We start from the raw sequence: 18674 nt of genomic DNA on the forward strand, positions 1-18674 counted from the left end.
GTACTCAAGTAATACAGTTGCTCCTCAGGAGGAAACTTTAAAAGTCATGAAATTGCATCAGAGGAAATGTAAATTTCTAGTTTGGGGCAAAGTGAATAATAGCAACCTATAGTATTCCTGTTCAGTTTTCAGAGGTTTCAAGTTCAGAGAACTTAAAAAAAGAAAAAAAAAAAAAAAAAAAAGAAAAAAAAAAAGAGAGAGCAAACTGTAGCAACTACATGTATTAGGAAAAATAATTAATGTGAATCAAAATTGTGGGGAAATAAATGTAACTATGGCATTTGTATGTAAAAGGTTCATTGTTCACATGCTAAGGTATCCCCTTCAAGTCTTCAGAGAGCTTCAGTTGTTCCTTTGCTACTAATGGCCTTTTTCAGGGCATCTTTGACATCCTTGTTCCTAAGGGTGTAAATCAGGGGATTGAGTAAGGGGGTGACAAAGGTGTAAATGAGGGCAAATTGGCGGTCCTCATCCACGGAAGAGCTAGACTGGGGACGCAGGTAGACCAAGGCACAGAAGCCATACTGCAGCAAGACCACGGTGAGGTGGGAGGAGCAGGTGGAGAAGGCCCGGCGGCGGCCCTCAGCAGAACGGATGCGCAGGATGGCCAAGGTGATGAACAGGTAGGAGACAGAAATAAGGATAAAAGGGACAGTCAGCACGAGGATGCTCACGACATAGAGGACGGCCTGGTGCACGTGGATGTCAGCGCAGGCCAGCCTCAGGACCGGAGGCACATCACAGAGGAAGTGGTTGATTTCCCGGAGGCGGCCACAGAAGGGCAAGGTGAAGATTAAGGATGTGAGCTGCAGGGACAGGTAGAGCGCCAGAGCCACGGCACAGCCCACCATCTGGAGGCACAGCTTCTGGGTCATGATGAGGGTGTAGTGCAGTGGGTGGCAGATGGCCACATAGCGATCATATGCCATGATTGCCAAGAGAAAACAGTCAGCACCACCAAGAGTGAGAAAAAAGAACATTTGGGCCCCGCAGCCAGCCAGAGAAATGGGCTTCCAGGCTCCAAAGATGTTGGAAAGCATCAAGGGCACCACCACGGTGGTGTAGCTGATCTCTATGAAGGACAAGTTGGACAGGAAGAAATACATTGGGGTGCGCAGGGAGCTGTGTGTGCACACTGCCCAGATGATGGCTGTGTTGCCACAGAGGATCATCAGGTAGAGGAGGAGGAAGAGGAGGAAGAGGAGAGCCTGGAATTCAGGGACAGCAGTGAATACTCGGAACACAAACTCAGTGGGGCCAGACTGGTTGAGGACAGGGCTCTTCGCAAACATGTCTCCTGCAAAAAAGAACAGGAAGTGCTGAATCTTCAGTTGCTGAGTTCATCTATTGCCTGAGGAAAATAAAGATTTTTAAGTTTTGTTTCTGATATGGAAATTATCTTATTATGATCGAGATTCTAATTGTAATAAAAGATATGAATAATAATCCTTAGAATTATTCATATGCATGTTCCCGAAGAATAAAAGATCTAAAATAACTTGAAATGTCGGCCATTCAATATTCATCCATAGGTGCCAGATCTTTGCTTTTGTAAAAGATTCATACATATATTGTTGTAGACATTTATTTTATAGATTACATTTTGAATTATGAAAATCTTCATGTTATTCTGGATGTTTTGGTTGCATAGAGGACTGGAACACATTTTTATTCCAAGGTGCCAATTACATTTGACATATACCACATATATTTTCACTTACTGAAGTATTTTCTGTAAGACTTCAATTGTCAACCCAAATTTTAGAGTTCAAATATACTGACAGGAAAGCATTGGATGTATGGTAGGTAGAAACAAGAGTGGAGCTAGCTGAGATAAGGAAAGATAATGAGGAAACTAGAAATTTCCTAGAAGGGGGAAAACAAAGAAAAGTAAGCATTTTTCACAAAGTAACCACTTGCTGATAAATTTGTATTTAAAAATGTTTTTTTTATTATAAAAAATTCCAGGAGATGATGAACCACTATTCAAAATGTTTTAAGGAGAAATAAGTCCTGATTAAGAGATTTTATCCAACCCAGTTGTCATCCATGTATTATAACATGAAAAACTTTTTTAAAAGTTGTAATAGCTCTGGAATTATATCATCTACACCCATGCTGAAATATTAACTCAATAACTCAATTAGTTTTTAAAAAATAATTAAAATAAAATTTAATTGTTGGGTATTTTGTGATACAAAAGGAAACTTGTGAGAATTAAAACACAGTAAAACACAGTTATATCTAAATAAGTATTTCAAATATTGTTCTAAAAAGAACAGAAATTTTAAATAGAATTTTTGAAAAACTTATGGAAAATAAAATAAAAGATATTTTTATTTATTTCAGAGGAGAAGGGAAAAGGATAGAGATATAGAAACATTAATGATGAGAGAGAATCATTGGTCTGCTGCTTCCTGCACACTTCACACTGGGGACTGAGTCCACAACCTGGGAATGTGCCCTGACCAGGAAGAGAACTGTGACTTCCTGGGTCATAGGTTGATTTTTAACCACTGAGCCATGCCGGACAGGCTAATATTAAACTAGATCTACAATCATAACTTATATAAAAATATGAGAAATGGGTATAGAAAGGCAAGATAGGTAATATTGTGCTAGTTTCTTCAAACTACATAAATAATAATTCAGTATAAACCAAATTATTATTTAATGTGGATACTTCGTTTTTAATTTTTATATTTCTTAACAGTTAATGTTAATCACTTTAAGCACAAACAGAATGTATTTTTCCAAATGTATATCATATAAATATGTCTTTCCCAAAAATTAAAGAGGAAAAAACACAAAAGAACAAAGTTATAGTTAAAAAAAAAAAACCCCAAATGAGTAAAGAATTGTATAAAACAAAAATCTTTGTTTTGTTTTTTATTAAATTTATGAGATGATACTGGATAATAAAATTGTGCACCCTTTGATAGCTTAATTGGTAACATAAAAAACAAATATATATTTTTTATTTTAAAAGATTTTTAAAAAATCAGATTCTAGGCCACTAGCCAAATAATCGAAGTTATCTAAGAAAAGTGCTAATAATTAAGTTATATGACTATTTTGGCCGACTAAAATAGTCATATAATTTGTTTCATTATTATTATTGTATTATTATTATTATTATTTTAGTTTTAAATTTAGAACTTTGCTTAAATCATCTTTATTTATTCATATTGAATTTATTGGGGTGACATTGGTTAACAAAATTATATAGGTTTCAGGTGTACAATTCTATTATATAATACATCATCTGTATATTGTATTGTGTGTCCACCACCTGAAGTCAAACAACCTTCCATCACCAGTTATCCCTCCTATACTGTCTTTTACTTCCACCCACCAACCTTTCCCTCTGGTGATCACCATACTGCTGTCTATCTATGAGGTCTTCTTTCCCCTTTCCCCTTTTCCTTTTCCCCTTTCCCGTTTCCCCTCCTTTCCATCTCTTCACCTTCTTACCCAGTCCCCCAGGACCCCTCCTCTCAATTGTCAGAGGCAGGATAAAACATATCAATTAGGACAATCAATATAGATGGACATGCACTTCTATTAAAATGCAAAGTCTTTGTTCAGATTGAGTTAAAAAAAAAAACCAAAGATTTTTTTAAGAGGCAAAAAAATACAGTATCATATAAAAACTATTACTCCTTTTATCCAAATATTTTCTGGAAATTCTAGAACATAAAATAAACCATGATTCCCAGCCAAAAAAGATGAGACAACTAATTATTTTTTATTTTAAAAGATTTAAAAAAAAATCTAAGTACCAAGGCAGCCAACTGAGAAGTTTTTGGAAATAATAAGGAACATTTTTAAGAAGGCCAATAGTTAACTACTTTGTGTTTAAGCACCTTGTTTTCTTTCCCTCTATAAACTACATTGTGGGTGTCCACTCCACAGTGAACCCCTCTACATCTGGATTCTTGTATTTCTTCCAGTTGAGTTTTCTGCTTACTGAGTCAATTGTGTTTGTTGATACTCTTGATATTATTAAAGTTAATAAAAGTGTATGAAATGTGGAACTGTGAGTGTGAAAAAGAATTTTTTCAATGCCAATCAATGTTAATGTTTTAGAAATATTTGATAAAAGCGAGTTGCAAACAAATAATAATTTACTGAAAATTTGCTAAGATGGGCATACTGCTATATATTTTTGAGGGGAAAAATCATAAAAAGATGGCATAGCATACATTTTTTCACAAATTCTTTATATATTTATTTTTTGTTAAAGATATTATATTGATATTGCAAATTGAGGCAATGGTTTGTGAGTATAATTCATGGAAGAAACAATTCAGTTTGCAATAATCTATCAACAAAAAGCACACACAGACCTGGCTGATGTGAATCATTTGTTTGAGCATCATCTCATGAATCAAGAGGTCACAGTTCAATTCCCAGTCAGGGCACTTGCCTGGACTGTGGGCTTGATCCAGGGTGTGCAGGAGGCAGCTAATCAATGTTTCCCCTCTCATCAATGATTTTATCTCTCTTCTCTCCCTCTCTCTTCATTTCTATGAAATAAATAATAAAAACATATATAAAAAAAGAAAAAAGCACACAGAAAATATTTGGCCAAATATCAGAAGGCTGGGGGTTAAATGTACAAATATGTTTTAAGTTAAATGAAGATTTTAAGGATTACATACATTTAAAAATTAATTTCCTATAACTGCATTTTCAGTTAACCAATTAAGCACTGAATCTAATTGCTTTGGATGAAAGGGCTTTTACTTTATATAAAACAGAAAAGTTTTTTCCATATAAGCAATAACTACTTGGAACACTCAAAACCCAACAGTGAAACAAATATAACATCAATATATGTAATATAATAACAAGATAAATTTAAGGCATGTAATCTTAAAATATATTATGGTAATCATTATAACTTTTTTAAAAATGGGAGTTAAAAAAATAAAGTTAAAAAATGGGAACACTTATTTTTATATTTTTGGGAAGTCTTTTGGGTAGCCAGAAAAATAAATCCTTTGACCTTAATTTTAATGCATTCTTTCATCCTTCCCTCTCTTCCTCCCTTCCATCCTACCTTTCTTCTTCTATTCTTTTCTCTCTACTAGTAAAAACACATTCTTAGCTCAAGAGCCATACAAAAAAGAGTCTGAATTTGGTCTGCAGGTCTTGTTTGACTTAGAAGTATTATACTAAGTAAGTTAAGATCAACTAGGAAATTAATAGTCAATTAATTTTTGAAAGAGATATGAAGATGATTTCTTACCTCTTTGTAATTTACTTCATTCTATCAGCCATAGAAGAAAATTCATACAGACAAAACAATTTTTTGAAATGCTAATAGTTTCTGCTGCAGATGATTAAGAGAGCTCTCCTGACGTGCTTTCTGGCCCTATGTATCCTGTTCTTTAAGGATGAGATGAAGTGAGAATACATGGGCTTCAGATGTGCACAATCCCCTAGAAATAAAAAGTGGCTGGTAGGTGATGTCCTCGTAATATTTAGATGTGGGTGGGAAAGAGTGTGCCAGGGTTCAGGAAATGAGTCAGATGTTAGAATGTCTTCCTTAGGATAGGACAAAATAAACAGGGATAGTAAGAAATCATCCTATGCCAGAATATTGCATGGGAGGACCAGGCTCATCTTTTGCATTCTCCTCTTTACTCTTGAGGCCATTCTTGCCTGATTTAGCCTGACAATTTAGTGGCCTATAGATGTCTTAAAATAATGGGTCCCAAAGAGGAGAACTTTCCCCAATGGTCTTTCTTAAAACAAATCTAACTAAAACCATATCCGGAAAGAATTTCCTGGGTTGATCTAGTGTGGCAGTTAATAGGCAACTTTCCACATGATGCTCACAGATAACTGCTGTCTGGGGACACAGGATGGTGTCCTCATTCCTATCTATACAGATAGGGACCTCTGGATGTTGTGTTCTAGCAAACCTAACCAGGGAAATGTTCATGACACACCAGAGCTCACAGAAGGCCTAAAGTGCACTAAAATGAGCCTTCTAAGGAAAATCTGAGATGTCATAAATGATTGGATTAGATGATATTCATGGTCCTTTCTAACCCCAGAACTGTATATTGTAATTTCTACTTCCTTTCTCTTAGATTTGACTTATGACTTATGTCCCATTTATCACTTTTAGCTTTCTCTTTCCTCTGTCAGTCATATTTATATTTATTTTCTGCCAAACCTTGGCCTAGTCCTACTAATCTCTACGATGATAACTATATTTTTAACTCTCACCCAAAACCATTTTCTTCTCTTTTATTTACTTCCCTTTAATTTCATTTACTGTTTTATCCCTGATTCTGCTAACAGAATTTCTATTTTCAATCTGCTAACAGAATTTCTATTTTCTATTTTAATCCTGTAATTTCTTAAAAACCTTTCATTTAAGGATTATCAGAGGTTTTTAGGTACTAGTCTACATATATAGTAACAACAACAACAGCACATTAACTTGACTATTTTTTTATTACAGTGGTCAATTGAGAGGGCCTTCCTTTGACTTAGGAACAATATAGATAACTCATCTATGAAGCAAGTGCACACAGAGATTAAAAGCACATTATCTCTCCTTACCATTAATAGAAACACAGTGTCTTCATAAATACTAGATACTTTACAATATCCATAATTCTTTTAAAAATATATTTTATTGATTTTTTACAGAGAGGAAGGGAAAGAGATAGAGAGTTAGAAACATCGATGATAGAGAGAGTCATTGATCAGCTGTCTCTTGCACGCTCCCGACTGGGGATGTGCCCACAACCAAGATACAAGCCCTTGACCAGAATCAAACCCGGGACTTTTCAGTCTGTAGGCTGATGCTCTATCCACTGAGCCAAACCGGTTTAGGCTCCGTAATTCTTTAAACACGACATAATTATGTTCACCAGCAATTATAAGGACCAAATTGTCTTGTTTGGTAATGTGAAATTTACCTGTGGTCAGTGAGCTATACAAAATAGCCCCAATGTGTAGTATTTATGATATACTAATATTCATTGTTAGCACTCTAGAGAAATTTGAACCGTAAAACTAGATAAAATCCTCTTGAAAATGAGATGTGTGGCATTAGACCCTCCTAAAAGTCAATGTTCATTGAGCATATGAATTTTCCAGTTTATCTAGGTGAAGCTCCTCATCACGCAGTACAAACTTTTAGAAAACAGAAATGACAAGTCTTTCCAGATAACATGGGCTTTGCTGTAATTAGTGGCAATAAAAGAGAACATAAGGGCTCCAACTCCTTTATATACTTCTGATGATCTCAAAAACCTATGTGGCCCAATGTGCTCCTGCAGTTGTTAGGTGGTGAGTAATGGAGAGTCTTCAGGATATCAACATTAAAGGAGATTTTAAAACTTTCAAGGAAAATGCTAGATCAATATTATTTCCATGTCTCTTTCAATCTTTCTAATGATTTCGTAACAAAGATGCCCTAAGAAGACTATTGGTCCTTGATAAAAGAGATTTTTAAAATATGCCCACTACAGTATGTTATAGGATCAAACAATTGTTAGCTGAACTAAAATTTTAGGCTAGTGTTCCTAGGTTGCATGAATCTGGTTGTTCTCAATGCTTTAGTATTGAGTCCTTGTTAAAGCACAAACATCTGGGCTGTACTCCTAGAGGTCTGGATGGAAGAGTTCCTATAATTAACATTTATGAAAAATTCCAGGTGATGCTAATGCTGTTGGTCTTTTAATAATGACCTTGAACCACTGCTCCCAGGCAGTGGTCAGAAACTCATCAGTCAACAGAGCCAAATATCAACAGTACAATAATTGAAATTTCTTTGGAGAGCCAAGTTTTTTAAACTTAAACTTTTTCTTCTAACGCCACTTCTTCAAAATAGACTCGCCCAGGCTGTGGTATTTTGTGGAAGAGCCACACTCAAGGGGCCAAAGAGCCGCATGTGGTTCGCTAGCTACAGTTTGCTCACCACGGCTCTAGGGTAACAGTTCTCAAAATGTGGTCTGCTCTCTTTGTGGTCTGCACACAATACAGGGGTAGTTTAAGCATTAGGCTGTCTTCCTTACCCAAACTCTCTTATATGAACTTTATCTATTAAGACTCAGATAAAGAGTAGGTATGGATATATTTTCGTCTTTTGAACTGTGTGTTCTTTTTGGTCTGAAATTCAGAAACTAAATAAATTTTGCTTATATCCATCATCATCCAAAGTCACCACTGGCAGTCTTGCTATCTCAGCTAATGAGTGATAATTATACAGATTTCTGGGCTCTACCATGGTATACCAAATTAGATTATTTGATTATTTGAAATTAGATCTTAGGATTCTGCATGAACAATCTCAACATCATTTTTTTAAAATTTCTTTATTGATTAAGGTATCACATATTTGCCCTCAACCCCCCATTCCAATCCCCCCCCCAACTCCCCACCCCACTATTGTCCTTGATCACTGGTTGATCTCTCCCTTTTATCCCCACCTTCCCTTTGAGGTCCAACAGTCTGACCCATGGCTCCTTATCTCTGGGTCTGTTCTTGTTCATCAGTCTATATTGTTCACCATTTCCCCTAGATGAGTGAGATCATGTCCTACTGGAAATATACTTATAAGAATAAAAAATGGGACAAGCAATAATCGTTATGCTGAAAGGCATATGAATCACTCTGTAGAGAGTTTCTTTCTGGGCCACCAGTTCTTTTGAGACCCAATTTCAATGTCAAACAGTTCCTTATGTGTACATGTCAGCAATGATATTTCAGTTCTGGATGGTGGGCAAATGGTGGTAATGCAGGACCAACCCTCTCTGGTTTGGTCCTGGGCAACCTGCAATGATACACAGCTGCTGTCTGCTATTATGGCAAGGCACCATCAGTGTTTTCCATCTCTGGACTGCTTCTCTTCTGTCTTCATGGTTGGAGTAGTCCTGTCAATTCCTCTCTGTTGCTGGAATCCACATGGTCTTGGAGTTGTTTTCTGAAAATATACAAACATATTCTCAACCAAAAGTTAATAAAGGAATATTTTCTATAATCAACATCATTCTTAAGAGCATGAATGTTGGAGAACCAAGCTTCAATGCTATGTAACAAGAATCATAGAGGCAGTGCCCTGGGTAGTCTTGGATCTGTCTCTTGCTTCAACAACATTTGGACAGAACAGACCCAGGGATGCTCCTTCTTACAGGCTCTGACCTCTCTCCTGCGTCTTGTCCAGTCACCACCTTCAGAAACACCTCCGGGACCAGCCAATACACCGTTTTTGTTTGTTTTTCTGTCTCAACTCCTTATTGCTGAACAACCAAGAACTCCCAAATTCATCAGAACTTTTCCACCCAGGTGGAGGCTGTGGTCAACCACCTTGCCAACCTGCATCTGCCGGCCCCATACCTACCTCTCTCTGGACTTCCATTTTGACTGTGATGATGTGGCTCTCAAGGGTGTGGGCCCTTCTGTGAGTTGGTGGAGAAGTACAAGGGTGCTGAGCATCTCTTAAAGTTTCAAAACAAGCTCGGTGGCCACATTCTCTTCCAGGATGTGCTGAAACCTTCCCAAGATGAGTGGGCAAAACTCAGGATGCCAGGGAAGCCGCCCTAGTCTTGGAGAAGAACCTGAACCAGGCCCTTTTGGAGCTGCATGCCCTGGGTTCTACCTGTGCAGGTGCTTATCTCTGTGGCTTCCTGGAGAACCACTTCCTGGGTGAGGAAGTGAAACTCATCAAGAATATGGCAACCACCTGACTAACATCTGCAGGCTGGCCAGCCCCCAGGCTGGGCGAGTATCTCTTGGAAAGACTCACCCTCAAGCATGACTAGGAGCCTTTGGGGCCCAGAAGCCTTTCAGAGGCCCCTCTGCATCCTCTGGTGTCTGGCTTTTACCTGAGCATCCTCCTGAAACTACTAGTTGTTCTTTTAACCACCCTGAAGCCCTCTTTCATGCATTGGACCAAATGAAACAATAAAGCTTTATGCAGAAGAAAAAAAGAATCATCAAGTTCTGTTGAATTTTAGCAATTAAAAATATGATGTCATATACTTAGGAGATACCTACAAAGCACTTCAGACTAATAGAGTGATATAGTGTGAGATTTGATAATACCTATGATTACAATCTTGATCTTAAGATAGAATATTATATTTCTGTGAAAATGCATTCAACATTTCTGCTACCTAGTCATATTCCCAAAACATGAATAGAATCAACCTCATTTGGAGAGAACTGCTCAGAAAAATTAAAGAAAAATATAATTACCAGTTCATCCAACTTTATTTGTGAAACTAGTAAATAAAGGCTTACTTCTCCTTTAAAAAATATAAGAATAATATAAATTCAAAAAATATTTATAGATGCTAGAAACCTATTAGAAGTTTCAATGGTTTGCATGCCATTTCTACTCAGTAGGCTATGCCCAGTGAAGACTTTGCTTTTCCAATCACTTTCTTGAATGCATTCTTGACCTCTTTGTTTCTTAGGCTATAGACCAGAGGGTTCAGCATGGGGATGACCATGGTATAGAATATGGATGCCATTTTGTCTGTGTCCATGGAATGACTAGAATTTGGCCGTAAGTACATGAACATGATTGTCCCATAGAAAATGGAAACAGTTGTTAGGTGGGATGCACAGGTGGAGAAGGCTTTCTTCTGTCCCTCAGTTGAGTGCATCCTCAGGATAGCAATAAAAATGAACAGGTAAGAGTTCAAGATAACCAAGAGAGTGAAAAAGACATTGAACGCTGCCAATGTGAAGAGCACAGTTTCGTTTGTGTTAATATCAGAGCAAGAGAGAGCCAGCAGTGGGGGAATGTCACAGAAAAAGTGATTAACAACATTTGAATGACAGAAGGAGAGGTGGAAAGTGAAGACAACATGAATGCAAGATTCCAAGAGCCCACAGATATAGGGTCCGGTGACCAGTAAGGCACACACAGTATTTGTCATAGTGGTGGTATAATGCAAGGGTTTACATACTGCTACATGGCGGTCAAAGGCCATTGAGGCCAGGAGGAAACTTTCAGTGGTGGCAAAAGCTGCAAAGAAAAACATCTGGGAAGCACATGCATTGTATGATATGGTCTTATCTCCTGTGAGAAACCCCATGATTACCTTGGGAGTGACAGCTGAGGCATAAACACAGTCAACCAGGGAGAGGTTACTTAGAAAAAAGTACATGGGAGTGTGGAGTTGAGAGTCCAACATAATCAACATGATCATACCCAGGTTTCCAACCAGAGTGATAAGGTAGATGAGAGAGAAGACTATGAAGAGTGGGATCTGCATCTGTAGGGTATCTGTTAACCCCACAAGAATAAACTCAGTCACCTCTGAAATATTCTCCATTAAAGTCATTTGAGAAACATCATGAAAAACATCTATGACAAAATGAGTGAACACAAGATAATGCTACTTGATTATCATAAGAATTGAACAGAGTTTCTTGTCAGATTCATGTCAAGGTCAGGAGCCTGTGTGCAAGAAATGGGACTAAATGATGGTTTGTGGTGGGTTGAATGAGGTGGTTCATCTAGAAGATGTGTGGAAGGACACTGGAATGTCCCCGTTAATTGGGGCTACCATATTATGACTCTGATGCTCATTTCAGCTTACTGGATATCTAGTATACTCTATTACATCAAACCACAGAGAACTTTTTTTCACTACTTTCCATATCTTTCAAGCACCTTGTCTAAGCTATACATGGAAAGCTTAATCAACAGAAAGTAAAATATAAGAAACATTTTGTCAGTCATTGGTATGTGATGCGGATAAGCCCTGTCAAATACATTTCCCATTTCGGAGCGATATCTCACAACCTTGCTAATAATAGCTGAAGATACACAGTAATTTGGAGCCCTGCTTTAGGGTCACCTACACTTTTATATTTAATTAACCAGAATTACTACTACTGCTGCTACTATTAGACAAGGTAGAAGAAACATCATGAATAAAAGCACGGAGTGGTAAACACAAGTGTGTAAACAGGCAATTATAAGCAGATAGGTATTAATAATAAGTAAAATACATGGCACAATTAAAATCTTAATTAGGGTTTAATGTGAAAATGTAATTGGTAGAAACAAGAGAGGTAGGATTGAGCCCTGAAAGAGAGAAAAAAAAATGTGTCAGATTATAGATATATTACAATCATTTAGAAGAGCCCAAGCTGACTGTTTACAAGTATAATACAAGTATATACTTTGTTTCCCTCCAATTTTACAGATGTGTCATTTACCGAAGAGCAATTTAGATGGAATGCTGCCATGGGAACATTACTTACACTCTGTGATCTGTTTCATTGTCTATGAAATAGCCAGGTCATGTAATATCCAATGTATTATTATACAGAGCTGAAAAGATGAAATTAAATGACATGCATAGCCCTACTAACACAATGCCTGGCACATGGAACTCTAGTTCCCTCTTCTTCTCATTTTCCCACTCACTAGTTTTGCACATAAACCAGCTTTATACCAGGAGCTGGTGTAACACAATTACTGACATTTTAAGGGGATAGAGACAAGTAGATCTATAAATTAACCCCCAAAGTGATGTGCTACAATAAAAGTGTATATAAATGTTACAAAATGATCCTAAAAGTAACCAGAATTTTCCAAGACACCCTACTGACAATGAGGTTACTTCCCCTGAGATTGGTTTATAAATTCTTACATGTCTGTGCTTGCTAGAGTTGGTCCAAATGCATAAACATGTGAATCTGATTTAATTTCTTTTTGGAAAAGTTAATTTCTGTATTCTACTGATGCACCAAGAATAGCCAATATATTAACTAAATTTCTTATCTGTACTATTTGCAGGTGTAAAAGGGCACAAGACAACTCCTTTTGACCCAGAAAGTATCAATCTAATGGGAAGGAGTGTACTATAAACACAAGACCAATTTTAATTTTAGTTTTATTGATAATCAGCTAGGTCTGCCACTTGGCCAGAAGTTAATTCACAAGAAATTAATTCAGAAATTAATCCACAGCTCCTCTATATCGTTCATTGACTGCTATCTTGCTCTGATGTAAAAATGGATATGAAAATTTGTTGACAAGCATAAAAAATAACTACATTTTACATAATTTGGAAATTAACTCTTTTGTCTGATGTATCATTGACAAATATGTTCTCTCTTTTCATTTTGTTGATGATTTCCTTTGCTGTGCAGAAGCTTTTTAGTTTTATGTAATAATTTTTAAAAAGATACTAGCATTTTAAAAATCAGGTAATCTAGGCCTTTACTTTCATAGTCTATCTCATCTCTTCTTGGTTACTACAAGAGGTTTAGCCAACAATATTGACTATTCAAATTTTGCTGTTCTTAAAGAAAATGGCTTTACATTTGAGATCCCTAAGTAGATGTTGAAGGCTTTATGACCTCTGAAGTTCAGAAAGAGAGATGATATTTGCACTACTTTAACTATGGCACATTCTAAAAAAAAAAAAAAAAAAAAAAATAGGCCAAAACCAGTAGAGTGTTGATCTGCGGACTGAAAGGTCCCGGGTTCAATTCCGGTCAAGGGCATGTACATTGGTCCTGGGTTAGATTCTGGTCAAGGCAGCTAGCTGGTCGATGTTTCTCTTTCATCAACGTTTCTAGCTCTCTGTCTCTCTCCCTTTCTCTCTGTAAAAAATCAATAAAATATATATTTTTTTAAAAATAGGAGGTGGAATATCTCTTTGGAATCTAACCATCACCCTAATCATTTATATAAGACATCTGATGGCAATGAGCATGAAGATCTGGATGTTGTAAAGCAGCCTCATAGAGTGGAAAGAACAGCATATTAGGAGTGACAAGATGACTAGCTAACAGGGAGTCTATGGTCTAGCCATTTAACCTTTCTGGGCTTCATTTCCCTCATTTGCAAAATAAAAACCGTTGGACCTTTTAGAGCCCTTTCCCATTCTAATTGGCTATGATTGTATGTTTCTTCATATTTACCTTTGTCATAGGAACAGACAAACGGTGGCTCAAAGGAGGAAGTATGGAAAACCTTCATGACCAGGTCATAGACCAGAAATCCACAGCCAGGAACACTCCTTCCCCTCCTGTGGAGCTCTATGTAGTGGAACATGACTCAGGAGTGTGCTCTTGCAAATATCAAGGCAGAGATGACAACAAATCTTATCACACCACAAATCTCAGGGGAAGCTTTTAGTGTCATTCAAGTGGGTCTCTCAGGAGGCTCCAATTCCAGATTGGCCCTCCTAACCTGACTGGAGATATCAGAGGATAATGTTTGTATGTTGTTGTTTTTTTTGTTTTTTGTTTTTGTTTTAGCTGAGAGGACATGGGAGGGGAGAGGGAAGCTTAGAGAGAAGAGCCTTCACTCATCAAATCAGCAATGCTACAGCCAATTTAGGCCACAAAAATTAAAACTCACAGGAAACTCTGGTTTAGGTGATGTTAGGACCTCAAGCAAGCTTTTCCACATTTACTTATTTCTTAAAAGCCTAGAAATCTCCACAGAAATTAAAAAAAAAACAACCCAAAATATAGCCATTTGTCTTACTACTACAGACCTGGTCTTGGGATGTTTGGGGGAATTATTTTTTGTATTTTTAGAACTAAGGGAATGGATCCATTCATTCCTTTAATTTCTGACATCTGAATTCCAGAACTGTGAGAAATAAGTTCACATTGTTTTAGACTCTCAAGTTCATGGTAAATTTATTACAGAAGCCATGAGAAACTAATACAAAATCTTTGCAGTATCAAAAACTGAATTTTTTCCCTCTAATTTGTCACTATAGAATGATCTAACAGGTATTGTTGTCTGTGTATTCTGTTTTTTTCTTGTTTTTTTTTTTTACAAACAAATGATGAGTCCTTTACTTTACCTTATCATTTATTCATTCATCAAAATCTTTTACTGAGCCCTAACTTTTTTCTAGACATGAGTTTTTATTAGAGTACAAGTCAGACTTTTTTCAGTATTCATAGAACTTTTATTATTCCCAGGAACACAAACCAAATAAATAAACACATGCAAATATAGATACACAATTTTACATTTTGATCAAAATATGAAGGAATGATTGATAGAGTCAATATTGAGGAATTGGACCAGTGTAAGTTTGTTCATTAACTAAACCACCATTTCATTAGACTTTCTTGAGTTTTTCTATGCAATCAACATTTGACTAAATTTTGAGAATACAAACCTAAATGAGATAACATCATTGATCTTAAAGGGCTCCCTATTCAGTAGTACAGTAATTATAAATACAAAAAATAAATTTTCAATAGTTATATGGAGAAAAGTGACAATATAGTGGGGAAAAAAACCCCAAAAATATATAGGGAATGAAATGGAAAGAAAAGGAAATTAAATTTTTGAGCATCTATTCTGTTTAAGCATTGTGCTCTGTTTTGGCTTTATCAGTATACAATTTTGTGAGGTAGGCATTATTTTTCCCCATTGATGCTCAGAATGTTTAATTAACTTGCCCTGTATTAAAAAGCTGTATTTTTAGAACTTGGAATGGAATTCAGGTTGAACTATTTTCTGTCTCCCAGACCTGTGCTAATTTTATTTGTGTCAGCCATTTCCGTTATGATTTGGTGGTTGGTTGAGGATTCACAAATAAACCCTTGTGGTATTAAATTGTGTTTGAATAGTGTGACAGTATTTCTCATTACATAGCCTCTCACTACTGACTTACCCCCAACAATATATAGATGGACTTATAGCTTACTTCAATCTACATAGTTTGGAATTTCTGGAGTTCTTTCAACTAATTCTTCCACTAACTAATGGAAAACTTTCTTATTAGTTAGTGTAAATAATACTAGATGTCATATAAGCAAATTCCAATATTTTAGTGCCAAGGTCACATAGATTGTTTAATTACAATAGTTAATCCATGAGTGACTCAGGACTGAGGCTTTTTAAATTTAGAGGTTTTGCCATTGTTGTATCTGAAACCTCTCTGGCCAACTGATGATACAGAATTAGAGAGAGTTGAAGATCACCTGGAACATTTTATGAGAACACTGAAGCACACGATTTATACACATTTAATTAACATGGCCTCAGTGAACTTCACAGAGGGTGAGAAATTGAACCTAGCTATGTGTTTAGGTGTGAAAAGAAAATAGTTTGGAAAACAATTAACCTGCCTTTTCAATTGTACTGCTTCCATTGGCAAATATCTGTTTCACATTTCCTTCATTCAGAGGTCATATTAGTCAACTCCATTAGGAAGACTACCCGAAATTCAATTAATCATCACAAAAGTTTCCCATCCAGGCTATTGAATAGGTTAAACCATCCTTTCCATCTAATCAAGATATGGCTCTTTATGTCTAGCAACTCCTGAACTAAAAAGAAAACTTAATTCATTCAACATGCTGACATCAGTAAATAAATAATGTTGGACTCGTGTAAAGATGAATAGAAAAAGTAAACCTCTCATTCATAACAGAATGTAATAAAATACACACTAGCCAGTTTAGAAATCTTGCTGAATTGACATTAGAAAGGGCCATAAACCTGAGTATGGGAGCTATTTCTGTGAGACCTACTTTTTTCTGGTATAACTCAATTTTCTATTGAATACTGTTCTCTTTGGGCCTTTGTTCCAACCATTTGAATGCTATTTTTTTCTGATTCATTATTTTTCATTATCACTTTTAAAACATACCAAATACAAAACCATGCCCCACACAAAATTAACAAAGACTGTTTGTTCAGTAACTTGTGACCAAGGAAACCATCTCCAGTCCCTTTTATTTCAGTGGAGTTCAAGAGTATTAGAAAAGAGAGTAAGTTCATTGAGTAACATGAATAAATACCGAGTCATTGTATGATTGGCAAGAGTTTTATTAAGGTAAGTTTTTTGAAAGTGGGAGAGATGTTCTAACTGGTCTCCGGTACATTTGTCAATCATTGGTTAGCTGCAAGTGAGAAAAGTTTAGAGAATTTCAAAAGAGGAAGAGCTATTCAGGATTAGGGTGGAAAGTTTATTGAGACTACTAATTTCATGCCAGAAGTTGGGGTCATTATCAAGTAAATATTGGTGGTATTCTCCCCTTGGAGCATATTGAGTTTTTGCATTTTTCTTCTATCCATATAGTTTGGAATATCTGGAGTTTTTTCAATGCTCATTAAAATTATTTTCATATCCCAAGGCTCAAAGATTTATTCATGTTGAAAAAACAAATTAAGCCAATACTCAAAGGGACTTTATACTCAAGTTGAGGGAAGTAGATGAACAAGTGAATAAATGAATTCAAGAGCTGAATGTTGATGATGACTATGAAGAATAGAGCAATAAAATAAAATAAATCCATGGAATGGGAGTGACTGTTTTATAAAATAGTTCATGACAGGTCTATGCAATCTCCCTGAATAGGTAACATTTAACCAGTTGTCTGAAGTGAGTGTGGGAGTAATCTATATAGAGGAAATAGCAAATACGAAGAAGCTGAAATAAGGGCAAGGTTGGAGCTGCCCAATATTGTTAGAAAGCAGGGTGAATGAAGTAGGATGAATGGTAGGAAAGTGATAAGACATGATATAGTTTAACAAAAGTATGAATGAATGCATTAACCATTTCAATAAATGAAATTATTTCTAATGCCAATGCATTTTTTTTAAAAAAGTAAAGAATTGGTATTCAAAAGATTAAAGTAAAAATGATTTAACCATCTCTCCATTTTTTATTAACAAATTTTAATGTTGACATTATTGCAGATATCTCTCTCCTCCTCCTGTGCCCCCTTTTGCCTATCTCCATCCATCCTTGTCTTTCTTTCCCTTGGCCTTCACTATTGATTGTCTGGTCCATAGGTAATCATATATATTCTTTGGCTTATCCCTTCACCTTTATCACTTTTATTCAAATATGGTTATTTACTTGTGAAAACTTTCACATGCGTATGCTTTTTCTTCTCAAATCACTTAGTAATAACTGAAGCATTAATTTATTAAGTTGTTATAATTATTTAGCTCTGGGTAAAATATACCAATTAAAACATATACAACAAACTTCATTTAAAACTGTTCCTATTTTTTATGCATGTAAAATGATTGGGACTATTTCTTTTTTCTTCTTCTTTTTAAGAAATATATATTTTATTGATTTTTAAACAGAGAGAAAGGGAGATAGAGAGCTAGAAACGTCAATGAGAGAGAAACATCGACCAGCGGCCTCTTGCACACCCCCTATCAGGGATGTCCCCCAACCAAGGTACATGCCCTTGACCGGAATCGAACCTGGGACCTTTCAGTCTGCAGACCGATGCTCTACCACTGAGCCAAACCGGCTTCGGCTTTTTTCTTCTTTTTTAAAATAGTGCACCCTTGAGTTAATAGTTCTTTTTTTTTAAATAATATATTTTATTGATTTTTTTTACAGAGAGGAAGAGAGAGACACAGAGAGTTAGAAACATTGATGAAAGAGAAACATCATTCAGTTGCCTCGTGCATACCCCCTACTGGTAATGTGCCTTCAATCAGGGTACATGCCCTTGACTGGAATTGAACCTGGGACCCTTGAGTCTGCAGGCCTATGCTTTATCCACTGAGCCAAACTGATTAGGGCTGATTAGGACTATTTCTTAACTAAAGAAATAAACAACATCAGGCAAATCCTTTGTTCTAATATCCAAAATGGTCATTAACATTTGAGTAATTGCATGGAGAAGATCTAAAAAGGATGAAATAACTTTGTAGATTCTATGCATTA

At 36.2% G+C, this 18674-nt stretch overlaps 2 protein-coding genes across 2 annotated transcripts; both read right to left on the reverse strand.

Moving 5' to 3' along the window:
* Positions 1 to 332: 332 nt before the first annotated feature.
* Positions 333 to 1292, reverse strand: LOC118713134 (olfactory receptor 10Q1). Its single transcript, XM_036427520.1, has one exon. The coding sequence runs from the start codon at positions 1290 to 1292 to the stop codon at positions 333 to 335; it is 960 nt and encodes a 319-aa protein (XP_036283413.1).
* A 9078-nt stretch (positions 1293 to 10370) lies between these two features.
* On the reverse strand, positions 10371 to 11324 carry LOC118713071 (olfactory receptor 5B12-like). The gene has a single exon (XM_036427431.1). The coding sequence runs from the start codon at positions 11322 to 11324 to the stop codon at positions 10371 to 10373; it is 954 nt and encodes a 317-aa protein (XP_036283324.1).
* Between the last annotated feature and the right edge of the window lie 7350 nt (positions 11325 to 18674).

Source organism: Pipistrellus kuhlii, unplaced genomic scaffold (assembly GCF_014108245.1).
Source record: "Pipistrellus kuhlii isolate mPipKuh1 unplaced genomic scaffold, mPipKuh1.p scaffold_m20_p_9, whole genome shotgun sequence".
NCBI classification, from domain to species: Eukaryota; Metazoa; Chordata; class Mammalia; order Chiroptera; family Vespertilionidae; genus Pipistrellus; species Pipistrellus kuhlii.

Excerpts from the sequence above, each read along its gene's own strand:
- LOC118713134 (XM_036427520.1), bottom strand. The coding sequence starts at position 1,292 with ATGTTTGCGAAGAGCCCTGTCCTCAACCAGTCTGGCCCCACTGAGTTT.
- LOC118713071 (XM_036427431.1), bottom strand. The coding sequence starts at position 11,324 with ATGACTTTAATGGAGAATATTTCAGAGGTGACTGAGTTTATTCTTGTG.